Raw genomic sequence first — 25,587 nt, 5'->3', positions numbered from 1 at the left:
TCTGCAGAGACTGTGTTAACTCAGAAAGGCTGACAGTATCCCCATTAGGGGAAGGGTAAGCAGTAAACCTAGTATGAAAGAGGTTTTACTAGCTTGCATAAAGGGCTAAAACTTTTTTTGGGCACTCAGTTTGTTTATGTAAAATTTGTACAAACATTTGTGTGTTCTGGGAGTAACGTTTATATTTATGGGATGAGGGGTCATTTGGCTTATTTTGGGTTTGTTATAACCCACATTGTTTTCAAACTAGGTTTGTTAGATTTGAGTAGGCCCCAGTAACATCGAGTGAGGTGGGCGGGGCCTATTTTCGCGCCTCAGTTGCGCATTTAGTTATACTGACAAGCAGCAAGCAACGTCTCCTGAGGTCCTGATGATCTTCTGAGGGCCTATTCGAAGCTTTAACCCCATATTATCGTTCTTAAGGGCAGGTAGGGCCACAGCAGAGCTGTGGCAAGGTGCTTATAGGGGTGTTTAACCGGTTTTAGACATTTTTTAATCCGTTTTTTTTTCATTTGGGGGTTTATTGCTTATTAACTTGTGGTGCAATCCTTCTAAAGCTTAGTGGGTACACTGTTAAAATTTCAGAAAAATTGAAGCAATTTTAACCTGTTTTGCAGTTTGTGTATGCCTTTTTTTCTCTTAAAGGCACAGTACCGTTTTTGCAAATTGTGTTTGTTTCATTAAATAAAGTGTTTTCCAAGCTTGCTTGCTTTATTACTAGTCTGTTAAACATGTCTGACACTGAGGAAACTCATTGTTCAATTTGTTTAGAAGCCATTGTGGAACCCCCTCTTAGAATGTGTCCCACTTGTAATGATATGTCTATAAATTGCAAACAGCATATTTTGACTTATAAAAGCTTGGCATTAGATGATTCTCAGACAGAAGGAAATCAGGTTTTGCCATCTAGTTCTCCCCAAGTGTCTCAACCAGTAACGCCCGCACAAGCGACGCCAAGTACTTCTAGTGCGTCTAATTCTTTCACCTTGCAAGATATGGCTTCAGTTATGAATACTACCCTCACAGAGGTTTTATCTAAGCTGCCTGGTTTGCAAGGGAAGCGCAGTAGCTCTGGGTTAAGAACAAATGCTGAGCCTTCTGACGCTTTAGTAGCCGTATCCGATATTCCCTCACAATGTTCTGAAGTAGGGATGAGGGATTTGATGTCTGAGGGAGAGATTTCTGATTCAGGAAAGACGTTCCCTCAGACAGATTCAGATATGACGGCATTTAAATTTAAGCTAGAGCACCTCCGCTTATTGCTCAGGGAGGTTTTAGCTACTCTGGATGATTGTGACCCTATTGTAGTTCCAGAGAAATTGTGTAAAATGGACAAATATTTAGAGGTTCTTGTTTACACTGATGTGTTTCCGGTCCCTAAGAGGATTTCGGACATTGTTACTAAGGAGTGGGATAAACCAGGTATTCCGTTCTCTCCCCCTCCTGTTTTTAAGAAAATGTTTCCCATTTCTGACACCATAAAGGACTCATGGCAGACGGTCCCTAAGGTGGAGGGAGCTATTTCTACCCTGGCTAAGCGTACAACTATACCTATTGAAGACAGTTGTGCTTTCATTGATCCTATGGATAAAAAATTAGAGGGTCTCCTAAAGAAATTTTTTGTTCATTAAGGTTTTCTTCTTCAACCTATAGCGTGCATTGTTCCTGTAACCACTGCAGCTGCCTTTTGGTTTGAGGCTCTAGAAGAGGCTGTTCAGAAGGAGACCCCACTAGATGATATTTTGGACAGAATTATGGCTCTTAAATTGGCTAATTCTTTTATTACAGACGCGGCTTTTCATCTTGCTAAATTAGCGGCTAAGAATTCAGGTTTTGCCATTTTAGCGCGTAGAGCGTTATGGCTTAAGTCCTGGTCAGCTGATGTGTCATCTAAATCTAATCTTTTGTCGATCCCTTTCAAAGGTAAGACCCTATTCGGGCCTGCATTGAAAGAGATCATTTCAGGCATTACTGGAGGGAAGGGTCATACCCTCCCTCAGGATAAGTCAAATAAGACTAGGACCAAACAAAATAATTTTTGCTCCTTTCGAAACTTCAAGAGTGCTCCCTCTACCTCTTCCCCTGCTGCAAAGCAAGAGGAGAACTTTGCTCAATCCTAGCCAACCTGGAGACCTAATCAGGCTTGGAACAAGGGTAAACAGGCCAAAAAGCCTGCTGCTGCCACTAAGTCAGCATGAAGGGGTAGCCCCCGATCCGGGACCAGATCTAGTAGGGGGCAGACTCTCTCTCTTTGCTCAGGCCTGGGCAAGAGACGTTCAGGATTCCTGGGCAGTAGAAATTGTAACCCAGGGATACCTTCTAGATTTCAAGGATTCCCCTCCAAGGGGGAGGTTCCATCTGTCTCAATTGTCTGTAAACCCGACAAAAAGAGAGGCGTTCTTACGCTGTGTAGAAGACCTTTTTACCCTGGGAGTGATCTGCCCAGTTCCATATGCAGAACAGGGGCAGGGGTTCTACTCCAATCTGTTTATAGTTCCCAAAAAGGAGGGAACCTTCAGACCAATTCTGGATCTCAAGATCCTAAACCAATTCCTAAGAGTTCCATCTTTCAAGATGGAGACCATTCGGACTATCTTACCATTGATCCAGGAGGGTCAATATATGACCACCGTGGACTTAAAGGATGCGTATCTACACATTCCTATCCACAAAGATCATCACCAGTTCCTCAGGTTCGCCTTTCTGGACAAGCATTATCAGTTTGTGGCTCTTCCTTTTGTGTTGGCCACGGTGCCGCGAATCTTCATGAAGGTGCTAGGGTCCCTTCTGGCGGTTCTAAGGCCACGGGGCATAGCAGTGGCGCCTTATCTAGACGACATTCAAAGTCAAGCGTCGTCCTTCCTACTAGCCAAGTCTCACACGGACTTAGTGTTGGCCTTTCTAAGGTCTCACGGGTGGAAAGTGAACGTAAAAAAGAGTTCTCTTTCCCCCCTCACAAGAGTTTCATTTCTAGGGACTCTGATAGACTCGGTGGACATGAATATATTTCTGACGGAGGTCAGGAAATCAAAGATTTTGTCCACCTGCCGAGCTCTTCATTTAAATTCCTTGGCCGTCAGTGGCTCAGTGTATGGAGGTAATCGGACTAATGGTAGCGGCAATGGACATAGTTCCGTTTGCTCGCTTGCATCTCAGACCACTGCAACTATGCATGCTCAATCAGTGGAATGGGGATTATGCGGATTTATCTCCTCAGATAAATCTGGATCAAGAGACCAGAGACTCTCTTCTTTGGTGGTTGTCACAGGATCATCTGTCCCAGGGAATGTGTTTCCGCAGGCCAGAATGGGTTATAGTGACGACAGACGCCAGTCTTCTGGGCTAGGGTGCACCCTCGAATTCCCTGAAAGCTCAGGGTTTGTGGACTCGGGAGGAGGCTCTTCTACCGATAAATATTCTGCAATTAAGAGCAATATTCAATGCTCTCCAGGCATGGCCTCAGCTGGCTTCGGCCAGATTCATCAGGTTTCAGTCGGACAGCATCACGACTGTGGCTTATATCAATCATCAGGGCGGAACAAAGAGTTCCTTAGCGATGATAGAGGTCTCAAGGATAATCCAATGGGCAGAGGCTCACTCTTGCCATCTGTCAGCGAAACTCCATCTGGAGGTGTTTGCTCAGCTGGTGCGGCTATGGGGCACACCAGAGTTGGATCTGATGGCGTCTCGTCAGAACGCCAAACTTCCTCGTTACGGCTCCAGGTCAAGGGATCCTCAGGCTGTACTGATAGATGCTCTAGCAGTACCCTGGTCGTTCAACCTGGCTTATGTGTTTCCACCTTTCCCTCTCCTTCCACGTCTGATTGCCAGAATCAAACAGGAGAGAGCGTTGGTGATTTTGATAGCGCCTGCGTGGCCACGCAGGACTTGGTATGCAGACCTGGTGGACATGTCATCCCTTCCGCCATGGTCTCTGCCATTGAGACAGGACCTTCTGATTCAAGGTCCATTCAAGCATCCAAATCTAATTTCTCTGCAACTGACTGCGTGGAGATTGAACGCTTGATTCTATCAAAGCGGGGTTTCTCTGAGTCAGTCATAAATACCTTGATTCAGGCTCGAAAGCCTGTTACCAGGAAAATTTATCATAAGATATGGCATAAATATCTTTTTTGGTGCAAATCCAAAGGCTTCTCCTGGAGTAAAATCAGGATTCCTAGGATTTTGTCTTTTCTCCAAGAGGGATTGGAGAAAGGATTATCAGCTAGTTCCCTAAAGGGACAGATATCTGCTCTGTCTATTTTGTTGCACAAGCGTCTGGCAGATGTTCCAGACGTTCGGGCTTTTTGTCAAGCTTTAGTTAGAATTAAGCCTGTGTTTAAACTAATTGCTCCGCCATGGAGTCTAAATTTAGTTCTTAGAGTTCTTCAGGGGGTTCCGTTTGAACCCATGCATTCCATAGATATTAAACTTTTATCTTGGAAAGTTTTGTTCCTAGTTGCTATCTCTTCAGCTCGAAGAGTTTCTGAACTATCTACTTTACAATGTTACTCACCTTATCTGGTGTTCCATGCTGATAAGGTGGTTTTGCGTACCAAGCCTGGGTTCCTACATAAGGTTGTTACTAACAGGAATATCAATCAAGAAATTGTTGTTCCTTCTCTGTGTCCTAATCCTTCTTGTAAGAAGAAACGTCTGTTGCACAACATGGACGTGGTTCGTGCTTTGAAATTTTATTTGCAGGCAACCAAAGATTTTCATCAAACATCTTCTTTGTTTGTTGTCTATTCTGGAAAGCGTAGGGGTCAAAAGGCTACGGCGACTTTTCTTTCCTTTTGGCTGAAAAGCATCATCCGCTTGGCTTATGAGACTGCTGGACAGCAGCCTCCTGAAAGGATTACAGCTCATTCTACTAGAACGGTAGCTTCCACATGTGCTTTTAAAAATGATGCTTCTGTTGAACAGATATGTAAGGCTGCGACTTGGTCTTCGCTTCATACCTTTTTAAAATTTTACAAATTTGATACTTTTGCTTCTTCGGAGGCTATTTTTGGGAGAAAGGTTTTGCAAGCAGTGGTGCCTTCCGTTTAGGTTCCTGTCTTGTCCCTCCCTTCATCCGTGTCCTAAAGCTTTGGTATTGGTATCCCACAAGTTAGGATGAATCCGTGGACTCGGTACATCATGCAAAAGAAAACAAAATTTATGCTTACCTGATAAATTTCTTTCTTTTGCGATGTACCGAGTCCACGGCCCGCCCTGTCTATTCAAGACAGATAGTTGTTTTTTTTTAATGTAAACTTCAGTCACCTCTGCACCTTATAGTTTCTCCTTTTCTTCCTTGGCCTTCGGTCGAATGACTGGGGGTGGAGTTAAGGGGGCAGCTATATAGGCAGCTCTGCTGTGGTTCTCTCTTTGCTACTTCCTGTCAGGAAGGACAATATCCCACAAGTTAGGATGAATCCGTGGACTCGGTACATCGCAAAAGAAAGAAATTTATCAGGTAAGCATAAATTTTGTTTTTTGGATCCCGGTACTAGTCAGTCTCTAACTTGGTGGCAGGATCTTCAGTTTTTTTTCATGGGGCATCTTTTTCTCATCCTACCTGGACTGTGATCACTACAGATGCAAATATTTGAGGTTGGGAAGTTGTTTGGGGATCTCTGACAGCACTGGGTGTTTGGGATCCTCAGGAGGTGAGGTTACCAATTAATGTTCTAGAACTTAATTTTCAGGGCCCTTCAAGCTTGGCCTCTGTTGTAAAGGGAGTCTCATCTCTGTTTCCAGACAGACAATGTCACAGCAGTAGCTTATATCAACCATCATGGGAGAACTCGCAGTTCCCCGACATTGATAGATATGTCTCAGATTCTCTCTTGGGCAAAATAAAATTCTTGTCTAGTCTCTGCAATTCATGTTCCAGGAGTAAACAAATGGGAGTCAGACTTTATCAGTTGTAAATCTTTACATTGAGAGAAGAGGTATCTTTTCCAGGATGTGTTCAATCAGATTGGCCTCATCTTCATAGGAAGAGACTTTAACTTCCCGTTTTAATAAAGATATAGATCGCTCTAATCCCAAAATAAATATATTTCAATAGACCACAACATTGTTATACTGTAGAGAGCTTTGAGGGATCATTATCTATATGATGTTTGGAGATTCATGAACCCTGACTGTAAAGACTTTACCTCCTTTTCTCCCCTCAACACACTTACAGCAGGATTGATTATTTTCTCACTAATTAACCTGGACTCACATGTATCCTTTAACTCTAAAATCACCCAGACTGTATGGTCCGATCATTCAGCAGTGACGACCACAATCAGCTGGCCTGACACACCTTATGCCACGTTTCACTGGAGACTGGATGACTCCCTTTTTTTAATCCCGATATAGTTGACAAGATAGGCCAATCCTTGAATATTTTCAAATAAATGCCATACCAGAGACTGATCATTTCTTTGTTTGGGAAGCCCACAAATGTTTTATTAGAGGGGAATTCATAAAATATAGAGCTCATATGAATAAGACTATATTAAACAAATAGAGTTATCATCAACTCTTTCTAAATTAGATTATGAGCACAGACTAAACCCCACAAACAACAATTAAAACCAAACTCACTGAAGCACAATCTAAGATAGATCAATACTTAATACAGGAAAATCACATTAGTACCTTGAAATTTAAGCAATGCTTATTTTACAAAGGAAACCGATCAGGGAAGCTACTAGCCAGAGCCTTTAAACAGCAAAAGATCAAATCTTATTTATACGAACATAAATCTGCCCCAAATAAAATGGTCAAAACTACCCCTGAAATATTAACTCAATTGCATTCTTACTTTTCTAATCTTTATAATACCAACGGAAAAAATGGAATGTAAAGAATTCAGCAGTAAAACATATATATCTCAATGCCCCATCTCAACCTTAACAGAAGAACAGAAAAATAATTAAATGAACCCGTCACACAACTAGAAATCCTACATGCCATTAAACAGCTCAATAATAGTTAAAGTCCCGGCCCAGATGGATTCAACACTAGATACTTCCAGACATATATGGAGACCCTCCTACGATATCAACATAACCTCTTTAATTATGTTGGAGTAGACCATCATTTTCCACCTGCAATGCTGGAGGCACACATAACTGTGATACCTGGTAAAATACCCAATTGTCCCGAAAACCTCTGCCCGATCTTGCTGTTAATCATGGATGTTAAAATGCATGCTAAGGTTCTAGCCACTAGGATAAATAAGTTCTTACCCTCACTTATTCACATCAACCAGGCAAGCTTCACACCTAAGAGAGAAGCATCTTTATTTCACTAGACGCAGAGAAAGCCTTCAATAGGCTAGTTTAGTGCTTTCTTAAACATTCCTTATGTTAGAATTCGGCTTAATGGCATGTTGTCTGAACCCTTTCCTATATATAATGGCACCAGACAGGGGTGCCCCTTATCCCTTTTACTATTTGTTCTGGCCATAGAAATCCTCGCCACAATAGTGAAATCACTGAACTAGGGCTGCAACTAACGATTATTTTCATAATCGGATGATTATTTTTTCAATTATTCAACTAATCGGATAAAAAATAATCATTTTTTTTCCTGTATTAAAAATAAAATCCACATACTGAGTGTTACAAATATAAAACTTTACATTAACACAAATGTATGTCCAATTTTTAAGCAGCAGATCACATTTTTATAATTAGCAAAATAACCACAAACCTTTTGAAAAGAGGCAGAACTAGAAAGAGGTAGACTATCACTGTTTATAACATTCTGTTATTCGTTCTTTTAGAAACTTTGCATTGAAATGCAAAAATGTCAACATGTCCACATTCTCATATGGGAGAATTATACTAGATCATTACCATAAAACCTATTTGTATACAAGATGAAGAGACCCGCACCTTGTTCATCTTATTCCATTTTCATTTTTTATATTTTCTTTCTACATTGTATATGATATAAATGTAAGCAATTGTTTACGACTTTACTGTTAATATCATTAGATATGACCTCTTGTAAATCTATTGAACATACATACTCTTTTGTTACTCTTTTCATGTTTGAAACTCCAACATGTTTTGTATTGTTATCTTTCTCAATAAAGATTAACATTTTCAAAAACAAAACAAAAAAACAACTTTCCAGATAGGGATTTAGTGGGTGCTCTAGTAGTTCCTTGGTCTTTTTAGCCTGATTATCCATTTCCTCCTCTGGTTCTTCTTCCCAGAGTGATTGCCAGTATAAGGCTAGAAAATCTGGTTCAGATTTCAAGTTGCCCTCTTGGCCCTTTCCTCTGTGTTCAGACCTCCTATCTCTGTTTTTCCATCGGGGTCTCAAGTCTCTGAACTTGATGGCATGGAAATAGAATGCATAGTCCTTAGACATAGGGGTTTCTCTGATTCTGTGATTGAAACCGCGATTCAGTGAAACGTATCACAAGGTCTGGAAGGCCTTTATTTCACGGTTTAGCAATCATGTTTTTTGCTGGCATTCTTTAAGTGTTCCTAGGATTCTGCCATTTTTGCCGGATGGTCTAGATATGGTCCTTCTGCCAGTAATCTGAAGGGGCAGATTTCTGCTCTTTCAGTTTTGTTCCACAGAAAGATTTCTTATTCTCCTCCATGGAATCTCAACCAAAAAAAATCCACTGCTTATTTGAAATTCAGAGTAAGTGTTAAAGCATTGTCTTTTTATTAAGCACTTGTAAATTATGCAATTGTACTGTATTGAGTGGTCCTTTACGGGTTTTACCGGCTTCTCCTTTTGAACCCATGCATAAAGTGGACATTAAGATACTCTCTTGTAAAGTGTTATTTGGTTTGGCTATTCCAGTGTTTTTCAACCAGTGTGCCGTGGCACACTAGTGTGCCGTGAAAGATCCTCAGGTGTGCCACGGCAGACTGACAACAGTGTGACATATTTTTTAAACTTTGCTTGTTTTTTACTCCCAGTGCAGGGGTAGTTTGTAGGAGGCATGGCATAACAGCACAATACATACAGTATGTGTGTGTTTGTGTGTATGTGTATATATATATGCTGTATTAGGCTACAATGTGTGATTTTTTTAAAATTTTGGGATGGTGGTGTGCCACAGGATTTTTTAATGTAAAAAAGTGTGCCACGGCAAAAAAAAGGTTAAAAATCACTGGGCTATTCCATCTGCTAGAAGAGTTTCTGAGTTATCATCTGCTTTTTCTTGTGAACACCATTTTCTTGTGAACATCCTTATCTTATTTTTCATCAGAGTAAGGATGTTTTACGGACGTCATGTAATTTTTTGCCTAAGGTTGCTTCTTCAGACAACATTAACATAGATATTGTTGTTCCTTCTTTGTGTCCTAATCCTAAGGATGCTTCTGAGAGATCTATGCATTAATTGGATGTTGTTAGGGCATTGAAATATTACTTTGATGCTACTAATGATTTTAGACAAACTTCCAGTTTGTTCGTTCTTTTTTCTGTTCCTTGGAAGGGTCATAAGGCCTCTGCTGTTTCTTAAGTCACTTGGTTAAAACTTTTGGTTCATAAAGCTTATTTGGAGGCAGGTCAGCATCCACTGCAGCAGATTACTGCTTATTCTACTTGGTCAGTTGCCAAGAATGAGGCTTCAGTTGATCAATTTTGCAAGGCAGCTACTTGGTCTTCTTTGCATACTTTTACTAAATGCTACCATTTTTATGTTTGTTCTTCTCCTGAAGCAGCCTTTGGTAGGGAGGTTCTTCAGACAGTTGTCCGTTTAAATTTTTTGTTTGCCTGTTTGACTTATTTTAACTGCATTAAAAAAAAATAATATTGGGGATTTAATTTCTCAGTGAATTTTTTTTTTTTTAAATACCTTTCTGTATGTTACTACCCCTTTATGTTATTACTAGTGGACTCCACAGCTTGGGCATTAGTTCTCAATAGTAAAGGATTGTGGACTCCCCACCTGTATGAAAGAAAACATAATTTATGATTACCTAATAAACTCTTTTCGTTCATGGTGGGTAGAATCCACGAGACCCCACCCTATATTTTCTAGGGTTAATTTATTTTTTGAGCACATCTTTTTTCCTCTACTTATTTTTTGGCTCTTATTCCGTATTTTTACCTCACTTGCTTGGCGTGTGTGATGTGTCTGAGGGATGCAGGGTACAGATGAATGCATGTGTGTGATGTGTCTGAGGGATACAGGACACAGGTGAGTGTACATATGTGATGTGTATGAGGGATACAGGGTACAGATGAGTGTACATGTGTGATGTGTCTGAGGGATACAGGGCACAGGTGAGTGTATGTGTGTGATGTGTCTGAGGGATACAGGGTACAGGTGAGTGTACATGTGTGATGTGTCTGAGGGATACAGGGCACAGGTGAGTGTACATGTGTGATGTGTCTGAGGGATACAGGGCACAGGTGAGTGTACATGTGTGATGTGTCTGAGGGATACAAGGCACAGGTGAGTGTACATGTGTGATGTGTCTGAGGGATACAGGGCACGGGTGAGTGTACATGTGTGATGTGTCTGAGGGATACAAGGCACAGGTGAGTGTACATGTGTGATGTGCCTGAGAGATACAGGGCACAGGTGAGTGTACATGTGTGATGTGTCTGAGGGATACAGGGTACAGGTGAGTGTATATGTGTGATGTGTCTGAGGGATACAGGGCACAGGTGAGTGTACATGTGTGATGTGTCTGAGGGGTACATGGCACAGGTGAGTGTACGTGTGTGATGTGTCTGAGGGATACAGGGTACAGGTGAGTGTACATGTGTGATGTATCTGAGGGATACAGGGCACAGGTGAGTGTACGTATGTGATGTGTCTGAGGGATACAGGGCACAGGTGAGTGTACATGTGTGATGTGTCTGAGGGATACAGGGCACAGGTGAGTGTACATGTGTGATGTGTCTGAGGGATACAGGGCACAGGTGAGTGTACGTGTGTGATGTGCCTGAGGGATACAGGGCACAGGTGAGTGTACATGTGTGATGTGCCTGAGGGATACAGGGTACAGGTGAGTGTACATGTGTGATGTGTCTGAGGGATGCAGGGTACAGATGAGTGTACGTGTGTGATGTGTCTGAGGGATACAAGGCACAGGTGAGTGTACGTGTGTGATGTGTCTGAGGGATACAGGGTACAGGTGAGTGTACGTGTGTGATGTGTCTGAGGGATACAGGGCACAGGTGAGTGTACATTTGTGATGTGTCTGAGGGATACAGGGTACAGGTGAGTGTACGTGTGTGATGTGTCTGAGGGATGCAGGGTACAGATGAGTGCACGTGTGTGATGTGTCTGAGGGATACAGGGTACAGATGAGTGTACGTGTGTGATGTGTCTGAGGGATACAGGGTACAGATGAGTGTACGTATGTGATGTGTCTGAGGGATATAGGGTACAGATGAGTGTACGTGTGGGATGTGTCTGAGGGATGCAGGGTACGATTGAGTCTATGTGTGTGAGATATGAAGATCACATGTGCGTGTTTGTGTGCATCTAATAGTACAACTTCCTTGCAGTTTTAAAAATGTAACCATATTTCTATGATCTATGCAGGTGATGTTAAGACTGAAGTCACAATTAATGCTGAACAAACAAATGATCTGTATGTAAAGAGTCAGCGTGAAGCTGTGAAGCAGGAAATCAGTGACAATATCAGTACAGGTGAGTGCACGTGTATGATTATCTGCACCACTAGGTACAGGGAGGTTTTTATTACAGGAAAGGAAGACATGTTTTAGCCATCATCTCTTTCCAATAAAACACACAATACCTGGTTACTATTACACTAATATATATTATTGCTACATGTGTAGCAGAAAGAGTTTTTCTTTCACTGTTTTGATACGTGAGTTATATGGTTCAGTATTGCACAGACAGGATATGTACATCACAAGTACCGTAGATACACTCAAAATATACCCACATATTTGCATCGCTATTCCTTTTAAAAAATTGATATGGGGGTTCCATTATATTTAGTTAATCACACTAAGAAGAAGTGAAGTGTTACACTATTTTGACAGATGATAACCATGGTAACACATGACGAATAAACAAAAGATAGGGAACAGCAAGCAAACAATCAATTAATCTACAAAAAAGGGTACTCCAGCCTAGGCAGATTAATGTAAAAAGACCTTTATTGTGCTATGGTCCACAAAAACAAAGTTTCAGACCCTCATTAGGGCCTTAGTCATGTCTACCTGAATATACAGAGAGACTACCTTTATACAAATACACAGGTGTAAATCAATTACACATTAAAGGGATAGTATAGTCAAAATTAAACTTCCATGATTCAGATAGAGCATGCAATTTTAAGCAACTTTCTAATTTACTCCTATTATCAATTTTTCTTCATTCTCTTTGTATCTTTATTTTAAAAAGCTGGAATGTAAGCTTAGAAGCCGGCCTATTTTTGGTTCAGCACCTGGATAGCGCTTGCTGATTAGTGTGTAAATGTAGCCATCTAATCAGCAAGCGCTACTCAGGTGCTGAACCAAAAATGGGCCGGCTTCTAAACTTACATTTCAGCTTTTTAAAATAAAGAAACAAAGAAAAATTGATAATAGGAGTAAATTAGAAAGTTGCTTAAAATTGCATGCTCTATCTTAATCATGACAGTTTATTTTTGACTAGACTATTCCTTTAATTACAACACAGCGCCATCTAGTGTAAATTTTTAAACATTTCTAAAGATGGTACTAAATTGCAAAAATTACAATTAAAACATATACATATAGTCACTATGCATAGGATTAAAAAATGAGAAGCTGCATTTGAAAAATCAAATACAATCATAATTAGAACAAGTATCAGAGACGGAGCAAACACCAAAATTGCAGCAATCGTATGGACAGGAATGTAAATACAGAAAATGTTAATGCAAGCAGTCTATACAGATATCATAGACACTTTTGTATCAATTTTTAACTTATACCAACATCATAAACAGTTTTATGCCAATTTATGTTACCCATAGATAAGATATTCATCTAAAGAGTGACCAATCAAAGTCTTTATTAAGGCCCTTTGGTTTCAAGGTTTGCAGCTTGTTGATCCAGAACATTTCCCTAACTTTAAGGAGAAATTCTCTATCACCACCCCTCCTAGGGGCATCTACTCTTTCAATAATCTTGAAGCGTACTTGGCTTATGTTATGGCCTGCTTCTATAAAGTGTGAGGAGACATGGGCATCCTTATTTATACATCTTATGTTAGATTTATGCTGTGTAATCCACTCTCTAGCCTCTCTGCATGACTCACCAATATAATTATAACCACACGGACATTTAATGAGATATATTATGAATTTAGATCTACATGTTAGATATTGTTTAATCCTATATTTTGTATCTTGTGTGGGGTGGTGAAAGAATTCGCCCCTTTATCATGGAATTGCAATTGCTGCAATTTAGGCATGGATAACAGCCTGTCTGGCCTGGACCTATGGTCCTCTGTATATTTATTTTATCACTGCCTATATCAGCTTGGACTAAATAGTCTTTCATGTTTTTATTCCGTTTGTATGCTGGCATAGGGGGATTATCAAAGGCTCTAACTAGTGGATTAAGATATTTCAAAATATGCCAATGTCTTCTAAGAATACGGTTAATTTTATTACTCATATAGTTGTATTTGCTTATAAAAATCAACCTCTCTTCTTTATTTGCCCTTTTCTGTTCAGGAACCTTTTGGGACATAACGTCTTGTTTCTATTTGTCTATTAAATAATTGGGGTAACCCCTTCTCTTAAACTTATTGCCCATTTCTTCTAATCTTTCATTGCATAGTTTATGATCTCTAACTAACTTCTTTACCCGTAACAACTGACTTTTTGGTAGTGCTCTAAAGACATTAGGAGAATGATGGCTATCGTACCTAAGGACACTATTTCTATCTGTTGGCTTAGTATATATGTCAGTCTTAAGGAAACCTTTTTCTTTATAGACTACTGTATCTAAAAAGTTGACAGAGACTTCACTGGCCTTCAGTGTAAATTTTAATCCAAAAACTGATCTATTCAAGTCATCAGCAAATGCTAATAGGCTCTCAATGTCGCCCCTCCATACACCAAAAATATCATCTATGTATCTCCACCAGGAGGCACCATAGAGCATGAACAGCTTATGAGGATACACAAACTGCTCCTCGCAGCTGCCCATGAATATATTGGCATATGTGGGGGCGACATTGGAGCCCATAGCAGTTCCCTGTTTTTGTTGGAAAAAAGTGTTCTTAAAAAGGAAATAATTCTGATACATAATGTCAAGAAGTTCTATGAGAACCTGAAGGTATCTACAATGTGGATCAATTCAGTTTCCTCATAGAACTTCTTGACATTCTGTATCAGAATTATTTCCTTTTTAAGGACACTTTTTCTTTCATGTAATTGGCAAGAGTCCATGAGCTAGTGACGTATGGGATATACAATCCTACCAGGAGGGGCAAAGTTTCCCAAACCGCAAAAGGACTATAAATACACCCCTCACCACACCCACAATTCAGTTTTACAAACTTTGCCTCCTATGGAGGCTTGATTTTTATGATTTCTTCTATGATAAGTGCTTCTAAGCATTCTGAAGCCCAATTCCTCTTAGAGTACAGTGTTTGTCAGAGGGATGTGAAGAGAGTATCGCCTATTGATTTTATGGTTTCCCTTGCGGGGGAATCTTTTCAAGGGTCCTCTGTTATCGGTCGTAGAGATTCATCTCCTACCTCCCTTTTCAGATTGACGATATACTCTTATATACCATTACCTCTGCTGATAGTTTTCAGTACTGGTTTGGCTATCTGCTATATGTGGATGGGTGTCTTTCGGTAAGTATGTATCATTATTTAAGACACTCTCAGCTATGGTTTGGCGCTTTATGTATTAATATTAAGTTTTAAATACTGTATATGTATTTTACTTATATTTGTCATGAGTCAGGTCTATGTATATTTCCCTTTGCAATCTGGCAATTTTGTTATGGGAATCATGTTTTAGGAAGTTTGTTTTACCTGGGGTATAGTCTTTTTTACAATTTGACTTGTTTTTTCTTTTGAAAAACTTGCGGGCAAATTAGGCACGCGAGGGCACAAAATGCTGTTATTTATTGCGTCATTCTTAGCGCGAGAATTTTTTGACGTGAATGTGCGTCTGTAATGTCGCTAGTTCGTCATTTCCTGCGTCTTAGTTGACGCAAGGTTGTTTGGCGCGATATTGTGTTTGTTATGACGTGAGTTGCGCCATTTCCGGGATGTTTGTTGGCGGCCAAAAATTTTTTTTCAACTTCCTTTTGCGCTGTGGGTCATTCTTGGCGCCAAAAAAACCCCACAATTTTATTTTACCCCACTTCCTATATGCTCCTTGCCTTCTTTATACTCAGAGGGCTATGCTATTTGTTTTTTTGTCAATTTTAGCATTTGCATTTTTTCCCATTCCTGAAACTGCTATATGTGGAAATAAGATATTTCTGTTTAAATGTTATTATTTCTTTTACATTTTACAAGATGTCTCAATCTGATCCTGTCTCAGAAGCTGCTGTAGGAACCATGCTGCCTGAACACAGTTTTACCAAAGCTAAGTGTATCTGTTGTAACCTAGTGGAGATTATATCTCCAGCTGTAATATGTAACAGTTGTCATGATAAGCTTTTGCATGCAGAAAAGGTTTCTATTAGTGCTAGTACAGTATCTGTTGTTCCTTCAACATCTAAAGTACATGATATCCCTGTTGATATGAAAAATTATATTGCTGATGCAATACAGAAGGCTATGGCTGCTATACCGCCTTCAAATAAACGTAAAACATAATTTATGTAAGAACTTACCTGATAAATTCATTTCTTTCATATTAGCAAGAGTCCATGAGCTAGTGACGTATGGGATATACATTCCTACCAGGAGGGGCAAAGTTTCCCAAACCTTAAAATGCCTATAAATACACCCCTCACCACACCCACAATTCAGTTTAACGAATAGCCAAGAAGTGGGGTGATAAGAAAAAAGTGTGAAAGCATATAAAATAAGGAATTGGAATAATTGTGCTTTATACAAAAAAATCATAACCACCACAAAAAAAGGGCGGGCCTCATGGACTCTTGCTAATATGAAAGAAATGAATTTATCAGGTAAGTTCTTACATAAATTATGTTTTCTTTCATGTAATTAGCAAGAGTCCATGAGCTAGTGACGTATGGGATAATGACTACCCAAGATGTGGATCTTTCCACACAAGAGTCACTAGAGAGGGAGGGATAAAATAAAGACAGCCAATTCCTGCTGAAAATAATCCACACCCAAAATAAAGTTTAATGAAAAAACATAAGCAGAAGATTCAAACTGAAAACGCTGCCTGAAGTACTTTTCTACCAAAAACTGCTTCAGAAGAAGAAAATACAACAAAATGGTAGAATTTGGTAAAAGTATGCAAAGAGGACCAAGTTGCCGCTTTGCAAATATGATCAACCGAAGCTTCATTCCTAAACGCCCAGGAAGTAGAAACTGACCTAGTAGAATGAGCTGTAATCCTATGAGGCGGAGTCTTACCCGACTCAACATAGGCAAGATGAATTAAAGATTTCAACCAAGATGCCAAAGAAATGGCAGAAGTTTTCTGGCCTTTCTAAAACCGGAAAAGATAACAAATAAACTTGAAGTCTTTCGGAAAGACTTAGTAGCTTCAACATAATATTTCAAAGCTCTAATAACATCCAAAGAATGCAACGATTTCTCCTTAGAATTCTTAGGATTAAGACATAATGAAGGAACCACAATGTCTCTACTAATGTTGTTGGAATTCACAACTTAGGTAAAAATTCAAAAGAAGTTCGCAACACCGCCTTATCCTGATGAAAAATCAGAAAAGGAGACTCACAAGAAAGAGCAGATAATTCAGAAACTCTTCTGGCAGAAGAGATGGCCAAAAGGAACAAAACTTTCCAAGAAAGTAATTTAATATCCAATGAATGCATAGGTTCAAATGGAGGAGCTTGAAGAGCCCCCAGAACCAAATTCAAACTCCAAGGAGGAGAAATTGACTTAATGACAGGCTTTATACGAACCAAAGCTTGTACAAAACAATGAATATCAGGAAGAATAGCAATCTGTCTGTGAAAAAGAACAGAAAGAGCAGAGATTTGACCTTTCAAGGAACTTGCGGACAAACCCTTATCTAAACCATCCTGAAGAAACTGTAATATTCTCGGTATTCTAAAAGAATGCCAAGAAAAATGATGAGAAAGACACCAAGAAATATAGGTCTTCCAGACTCTATAATATATCTCTCTGGATACAGTTTTACGAGCCTGTAACATAGTATTAATCACAGAGTCAGAGAAACCTCTTTGACCAAGAATCAAGCGTTCAATCTCCATACCTTTAAATTTAAGGATTTCAGATCCTGATGGAAAAAAGGACCTTGAGACAAAAGGTCTGGTCTTAACGGAAGAGTCCACGGTTGGCAAGAGGCCATCCGGACAAGATCCGCATACCAAAACCTGTGAGGCCATGCCGGAGCTACCAGCAGAACAAACGAGCATTCCTTCAGAATCTTGGAGATTACTCTTGGAAGAAGAACTAGAGGCGGAAAGATATAGGCAGGATGATACTTCCAAGGAAGTGATAAAGCATCCACTGCCTCCGCCTGAGGATCCCGGGATCTGGACAGATACCTGGGAAGTTTCTTGTTTAGATGAGAAGCCATCAGATCTATTTCTGGAAGTTCCCACATTTGAACAATCTGAAGAAATACCTCTGGGTGAAGAGACCATTCGCCCGGATGCAACGTTTGGCGACTGAGATAATCCGCTTTCCAATTGTCCATACCTGGGATATGAACCGCAGAGATTAGACAGGAGCTGGATTCCACCCAAACCAAAATTCGAGATACTTCTTTCATAGCCAGAGGACTGTGAGTCCCTCCTTGATGATTGATGTATGCCACAGTTGTGACATTGTCTATCTGAAAACAAATGAACAACTCTCTCTTGAGAAGAGGCCAAGACTGAAGAGCTCTGAAAATTGCACGGAGTTCCAAAATATTGATCGGAAATCTCACCTCCTGAGATTCCCAAACCCCTTGTGCCGTCAGATACCCCCACACAGCTCCCCAACCTGTAAGACTTGCATCTGTTGAGATTATAGTCCAGGTCGGAAGAACAAAGAAGCCCCCTGAACTAAACGATGGTGATCTGTCCACCATGTCAGAGAGTGTTGTAAAATCGGTTTAAAGATATTAATTGAGATATCTTTGAGTAATCCCTGCACCATTGGGTCAGCATACAGAGCTGAAGAGGTCGCATGTGAAAACGAGCAAAGGAGATCGCATCTGATGTGGCAGTCCTAAGACCCAACATTTCCATGCATAAGGCTACCAAAGGGAATGATTGTGACTGAAGGTTTTGACAAGCTGATATCAATGTTAAACTTCTCTTGTCTGACAAGGACAGAGTCATAGACACTGAATTTATCTAGAAACCTAAAAAGGTTACCCTTGTCTGAGGAATCAATGAACTGAATGGTAAATTGATCCTCCAACCATGAAATTGAAGAAACAACACAAGTCGATTCGTATGAGATTCTTCGAAAATGAGAAGACTGAGCAAGTACCAAGATATCGTCCAAATAAGGAAATACCAAAACCCTATTCTCTGATTACAGAAAAAAGGGGCACCGAGAACCTTTGAAAAAAATTCTTGGAACTGAGGCTAGGCCAAACGGTAGAGCCACAAAACTGGTAATGCTTGTCTAAAAAGAGAATCTCAGACACTAAAAGTGATCTGGATGAATCGGAATATGCAGATACACATCCTGTAAATCTATTGTAGACATATAATGCCCTTGCTAAACAAAAGGCAGGATAGTCCTACAGTAACCATCTTGAATGTTGGTATCCTAACATAACGATTCAATAATGACAGATCCGGAACTGGTCTGAAGGAATTGACCTTCTTTGGTACAAATGAAGAGATAAAATAAAACCCCAGCCCCTGTTCCAGAACTGGAACTGGCATAAATACTCCAGCCAACTCTAGATCTGAAACACATTACAGAAATGCTGAGCCTTTGCTGTGTTAACTGGGACACGGGAAAGAAAAGAATCTCTTAGCAGGAGGCCTTAACTTGAAGCCAATTCTGTACCTTTCTGAAACAATGTTTCTGAAACCAGAGATTAAGAACGGAATTGATCCAAATTTCTTTGAAGAAAACGTAATCTGCCCCATACCAGCTGAGCTGGAATAAGGGCCGCACCTTCATAGGTACTTAGGAGCTGGCTATAGGTTTCTATAAGGCTTGGATATATTCCAAACTGGAAATAGTTTCCAAACTGATACCGCTCCTGAGGATGAAGGATCAGGCTTTTGTTCCTTGTAAGGAAAGGAACTAAAATGATTATTTACCCTGGAAAGAAAGGGAAAGCAAAGATGACTTAGAAGACATGTCAGCATTCCAAGTTTAATCCATAAAGCTTCTCTAGCTAAAATAGCTAGAGACATATACCTGACATCAACTCTAATGATATCAAAAGATGGTATCACCAATAAAATTATTAGCATGTTATAGAATAATAATAATGCTATAAAATTATGATCTGTTACTTGTTGCTCTAAAGCTTCTAATCAAAAAGTTGAAGCTGCAGCAACATCCGCTAAAAATATAGCAGGTCTAAGAAGATTACCTGAACATAATTAAGCTTTTCTTAGAAAGGATTCAATTTTCCTATCTAAAGGATCCTTAAATGAAGTACTATCTGCCGTAGGAATAGTAGTACATTAGCAGGAGTAGAGATAGCCCCATAACCTTAGGGATTTTTGTCTCAAAAAACTCTAATCTGTCAGATGGCACAGGATATAATTTGCTTAAACGTCTAGAAGGAGTAAATAAATTACCCAAATTATTCCATTCCCTGGAAATTACTTCAGAAATAGCATCAGGGAGATAAAACACTTCTGGAATAACTACAGGAGATTTAAAAACCTTATTTAAACGTTTACATTTAGAATCAAGAGGACCAGAATCCTCTATTTCTAATGCAAATAACACTTCTTTAAGTAAAGAACGAATAAATTCCATCTTGAACAAATACAAAGATTTATCAGCATCAACCTCTGAGACAGAAACCTCTGAACCAGAAGAACCATTATCAGTATGAGAATGATGATGTTCATTTAAAAATTCATCTGAAAAAAGAGAAGTTTTAAAAGACTTTTATGTATACTAGAAGGAGAAATAACAGACATAGCCTTCTTAATGGATTTAAAAAATAAAATCTCTTATGTTATCAGGAACACTCTGAAAATTAGATGTTGACGGAACAGCAACAGGTAATGTAACAGTACTAAAGGAAATTTTATCTGCATTAATAAGTTTGACATGACATGCAATACAAATAACAGCTGGAGAAACAGATACCAAAAGTTTATAGCAGATACACTTAGCTTGGTAGCTCCAGCACTGTGCAGTGACTTTCCTGAAGTAACTTCTGACTCAGTTGCAACGTGGAACATCTTGCAATATGTAAAAGAAAAAAACAACATATAAAGCAAAATTGATCAAATTCCTTAAATGACAGTTTCAGGAATGGGAAAAAATGCCAAAGAACAAGCTTCTAGCAACCAGAAGCAATAAAAAATGAGACTTAAATAATGAGGAGACAAAAGTGACGCCCATATTTTTTCGCGCCAAATAAGACGCCCACATTATTTGGCGCCTAAATGCTTTTTGGCGCCAAAAATGACGCCACATCCGGAACGCCGACATTTTTGGCGCAAAATAACGTCAAAGAATGACGCAACTTCCGGCGACACGTATGACGCCGGAAACGGAAATAGAATTTTTGCGCCAAAAAAGTCCGCGCCAAGAATGACGCAATAAAATGAAGCATTTTCAGCCCCCGCGAGCCTAACAGCCCACAGGGAAAAAGTCAAATTTTAAGGTAAAAAATGTTAAATTAAAATGCATTATCCCAAATATGAAACTGACTGTCTGAAAAATAAGGAAAGTTGAACATTCTGAGTCAAGGCAAATAAATGTTTGAATACATATATTTAGAACTTTATAAACAAAGTGCCCAACCATAGCTAGGAGTGTCACAGAAAATAAGACTTACTTACCCCAGGACACTCATCTACATATAGCAGATAGCCAAACCAGTACTGAAACGAGAATCAGCAGAGGTAATGGTATATATAAGAGTATATCGTCGATCTGAAAAGGGAGGTAAGAGATGAATCTCTACGACCGAAAACAGAGAACCTATGAAATAGACCCCTTAGAAGGAGATCACTGCATTCAAATAGGCAATACTCTCCTCACATCCCTCTGACATTCACTGCACGCTGAGAGGAAAACCGGGCTCCAACTTGCTGCGGAGCGCATATCAACGTAGAATCTAGCACAAACTTACTTCACCACCTCCATCGGAGGCAAAGTTTGTAAAACTGAATTGTGGGTGTGGTGAGGGGTGTATTTATAGGCATTTTAAGGTTTGGGAAACTTTGCCCCTCCTGGTAGGAATGTATATCCCATACGTCACTAGCTCATGGACTCTTGCTAATTACATGAAAGAAAAGGTATTTTAAAACTTCTCATAATACTGGTGAAATTTGTAATGACCAACAACATACTGATATATCCACCGCTTATGAGTATCTCTCTGATTCGGAAGATCCTACTTCAGACATTGACACTGATAAATCAACTTATCTTTTTAAGATTGAGTATATTCATTCTTTGTTAAAAGAAGTGTTGATAACTTTGGATATTGAAGATTCTGGACCTCTTGATAATAAATCCAGTAAACATTTAAATTCTGTCTATAAACCTACTGTGATTACTCCTGAGGTTTTTCCTGTTCCTGATGCTATTTCTGATGTGATTGCTAAGGAATGGTCTAAGCCTGGTACTTCTTTTGTTCCTTCCTCAAGGTTTAAAAAGTTGTATCCTTTGCCAGTAGCTAAGTTAGTGTTTTGGGGAAAAGTCCCTAAGGTTGATGGGGCTATTTCTGCTCTTGCAAGCATACTACTATTCCTATGGAAGATAGTACCTCTTTTATGGATTCTTTAGAAAGGAAAATTGAATCTTATCTAAGGAAAACTTATTTCGATTCTGGCTATATTGTCAGACCTGCCATTTCTATGGCTGATGTTGCGGCTTTATCAACGTTTTGGTTGGATAGCTTAGCACATCGGGAAAAAGATTCTGATTTGCATAGCATTGTTCGTTTGCTTCAACATGCTAATCATTTTATCTGCGATGCTATTTTTTATATTATCAAGCTTTATGGCTCAAATCATGGAATGCTGACATGGGATCTAAATCTAGGTTACTATCTCTATCATTCCAGGGTAATAATTAGTTTGGTTCCCAGTTGGATTTTATTATTTCCATTATTACTTGGAAATAATAAATAAGATTCTGATTTGCATAGCATTGTTCGTTTGCTTCAACATGCTAATCATTTTATCTGCGATGCTATTTTTTATATTATCAAGCTTTATGGCTCAAATCATGGAATGCTGACATGGGATCTAAATCTAGGTTACTATCTCTATCATTCCAGGGTAATAATTAGTTTGGTTCCCAGTTGGATTTTATTATTTCCATTATTACTTGGGGAGAGGGTGTTTTGTTGCCCCAAGATAAAAAGTCTAAGGGTAAATCTAAAGCTTCTAATCGGTTTTGTTTCTTTCATCAGAATAGAGAACAGAAAACTACTCCTTCCCCTAAGGACTCTGGCTCCAATTGGAAGCCATCTTCAAGTTGGAATAAATCCAAGCCTTATAAGAAACCAAAGCCAGCCCCCAAGACTGCATAAAGGTGCAGCCCTCAATCCACAAGAAGTTTGGGCAGGTTCCGTTCAGAATCATTGGATTCGGAATATTGTCTCTCAGGGGTATCGAATAGGTTTCAGAATAAGATTTTTCTCTCTCACGTTCCAACAAATCCTGTGAAAGCTCAGGGCTTTCTGAAGTGTGTTTCAGATCTAGAGCTTTCAGGGGTAATTGTACCAGTTCCACTTCTGGAACAGGGTCTGGGATTTTATTCAAATCTATTCATTGTTCCGAAGAAGGAAAATTCTTTCAGACCAGTTCTGGATCTGAAGTTTTTTAATCAATTTGTAAGGGTCCCAACTTTCAAGATGGTGACTATAAGGACTATCCTGCCTTTTGTTCAGCAAGGTCATTACATGTCCTCAATAGACTTACAGGATGCGTATCATCACATTCCGATTCATCCAGACCACTATCAGTTTCTGAGATTCTCTTTTCTAGACAAGCATTACCAATTTGTTGCTCTTCCATTTGGCCTAGCAACAGCTCCAAGAATATGTTTTAAGGTTCTTGGTGCCCTTCTATCTGTAATCAGAGAGCAGGGTATTGCGGTGTTTCCTTATTTGGACGATATCTCGGTACTGGCTCAATCTTTTCATTTAGCAGAATCTCACACAAATCAACTTGTGTTGTTTCTTCAAAGACATGGTTGGAGGATCAATTTACCAAAGAGTTTCTTAAATCCTCAGACAAGGGTCACCTTTTTAGGTTTCCAGATAGATTCAGTGTCCATGACTCTGTCTTTAACAGACAAGAGACAAATGAAATTGGTTTCTGCCTGTCGAAACCTTCAGTCTCGATCATTCCCTTCAGTGGCTATGTGTATGGAAGTTTTAGGTCTCATGACTACAGCATCAGACTCGATCCCCTTTGCTCATTTTCATATGAGACCTCTGCAGCTTTGCATGCTGAAACAATGGTGCAGGGATTATACTCGGATATCACAATTGATATACTTAAATCCGAACATTCAACTCTCTCTGTCCTGGTGGTTGGACCATCATTGGATTATTCAAAGGGCCTCTTTTGGTCGTCCTTCCTGGACTGTGATTTCAACAGATGCAAGTCTCACAGGTTGGGGAGCTGTCTGGGGGTCTCTGACTGTATGTATATGTGTATATATATTGATTTGGAAAGAAATTCTTTGCATATTATGGTGGAAAATAAGTTTTTGGTCACCTACAAACAAGCAAGATTTCTGGCTCTCACAGACCTGTATCTTCTTCTTTAAGAGGCTACTCTGTCCTCCACTCATTACCTGTATTAATGGCACCTGTTTGAACTTCTTATCAGTATAAAATACAACCTGTCCACAACCTCAAACAGTCACACTCCAAACTCCACTATGGTGAATACCAAAGAGCTTGTCGAAGGACACCAGAAACAAAATTGTAGACCTGCACCAGGTTGGGAAGACTGAATCTGCAATAGGCAAGCAGCTTGGTGTGAAGAAATCAACTGTGGGAGCAATAATTCGAAAATGGAAGAAATACAAGACCACTGATAAACTCCCTCGATCTGGGGCTCCACGCAAGATCTCACCCCGTGGGGTCAAAATGATCACAAGAACGGTGAGCAAACATCCCAGAACCACACGGGGGGACCTAGTGAATGACCTGCATAGAGCTGGGACCAACGTAACAAAGGCTACCATCAGTAACACACTACGCTGCCAGGGACTCAGATCCTGCAGTGCCAGACATGTCCCCCTGCTTAAGCCAGTACATGTCCGGGCCCGTCTAAAGTATGCTAGAGAGCATTTGGATGATCCAGAAGCGGATTGGGAGAATGTCATATGGTCAGATGAAACCAAAGTAGAACTGTTCGGTAGAAACACAACTCGTCGTGTTTGGAAGAGAGAGAATGCTGAGTTGCAACCAAAGAACACCATACCTACTGTGAAGCATGGGGGTGGCAACATCATGCTTTGGGGCTGTTTCTCTGCAAAAGGAACAGGACGAATGATCTGTGTACATGAAAGAATGAATGGGGCCATGTATCGTGAGATTTTGAGTGCAAACCTCCTTCCATCAGCAAGGGCATTGAAGATGAAACATGGCTGGGTCTTTCAGCATGACAATGATCCCAAACACACCACCCGGGCAACGAAGGAGTGGCTTCGTAAGAAGCATTTCAAGGTCCTGGAGTGGCCTAGCCAGTCTCCAGATCTCAACCTCATAGAAAACCTTTGGAGGGAGTTGAAAGTCGGTGTTGCCCAGCGACAGCCCCAAAACATCACTGCTCTAGAGGAGATCTGCATGCAGGAATGGGCCAACATACCAGCAACAGTGTGTGACAACCTTGTGAAGACTTACAGAAAACGTTTGACCTCTGTCATTGCCAACAAAGGATATATTACAAAGTATTGAGATGAACTTTTGATATTGACCAAATACTTATTTTCCACCATAATTTGCAAATAAATTCTTTCCAAATCAGACAATGTGATTGTCTGGATTTGTTTCCACATTTTGTCTCTCATAGTTGAGGTATACCTATGATGAAAATTACAGGCCTCTCTCATCTTCTTAAGTGGGAGAACTTGCACAATTGGTGGCTGACTAAATACTTTTTTGCCTCACTGTATATATATATATATGTGTGTGTGTGTATATAAATATAGATAGATAGATAGATAGATAGATAGATAGATAGATAGATAGATAGATAGATAGATAGATAGGAATATATATTTAAAAATACTTAAAACATATTCTGCTATATGCAGAACATTGGAATGTTAAATATTTACAGTAAATATATAGTTAAAGTGCCATAAAACATGTTGATATCTGTGCATAT

At 39.7% G+C, this 25,587-nt stretch overlaps 1 protein-coding gene across 1 annotated transcript in view; it reads left to right on the top strand.

The window, feature by feature from the left end:
* The window catches only part of LOC128657309 (gastrula zinc finger protein XlCGF26.1-like), a 73,531-nt gene that overhangs the window by 30,526 nt on the left and 17,418 nt on the right, over positions 1–25,587 (top strand). Inside the window, exon 6 of the mRNA XM_053711601.1 lies at positions 11,522–11,629. Coding sequence (XP_053567576.1) covers positions 11,522–11,629 — 108 coding nt within the window. The remainder of the gene's footprint in view (positions 1–11,521; positions 11,630–25,587) is intronic.

The sequence above is a fragment of the Bombina bombina genome, chromosome 4, assembly GCF_027579735.1.
Source record: "Bombina bombina isolate aBomBom1 chromosome 4, aBomBom1.pri, whole genome shotgun sequence".
NCBI classification, from domain to species: Eukaryota; Metazoa; Chordata; class Amphibia; order Anura; family Bombinatoridae; genus Bombina; species Bombina bombina.
This window is presented reverse-complemented; position numbering and strand designations above follow the sequence as displayed.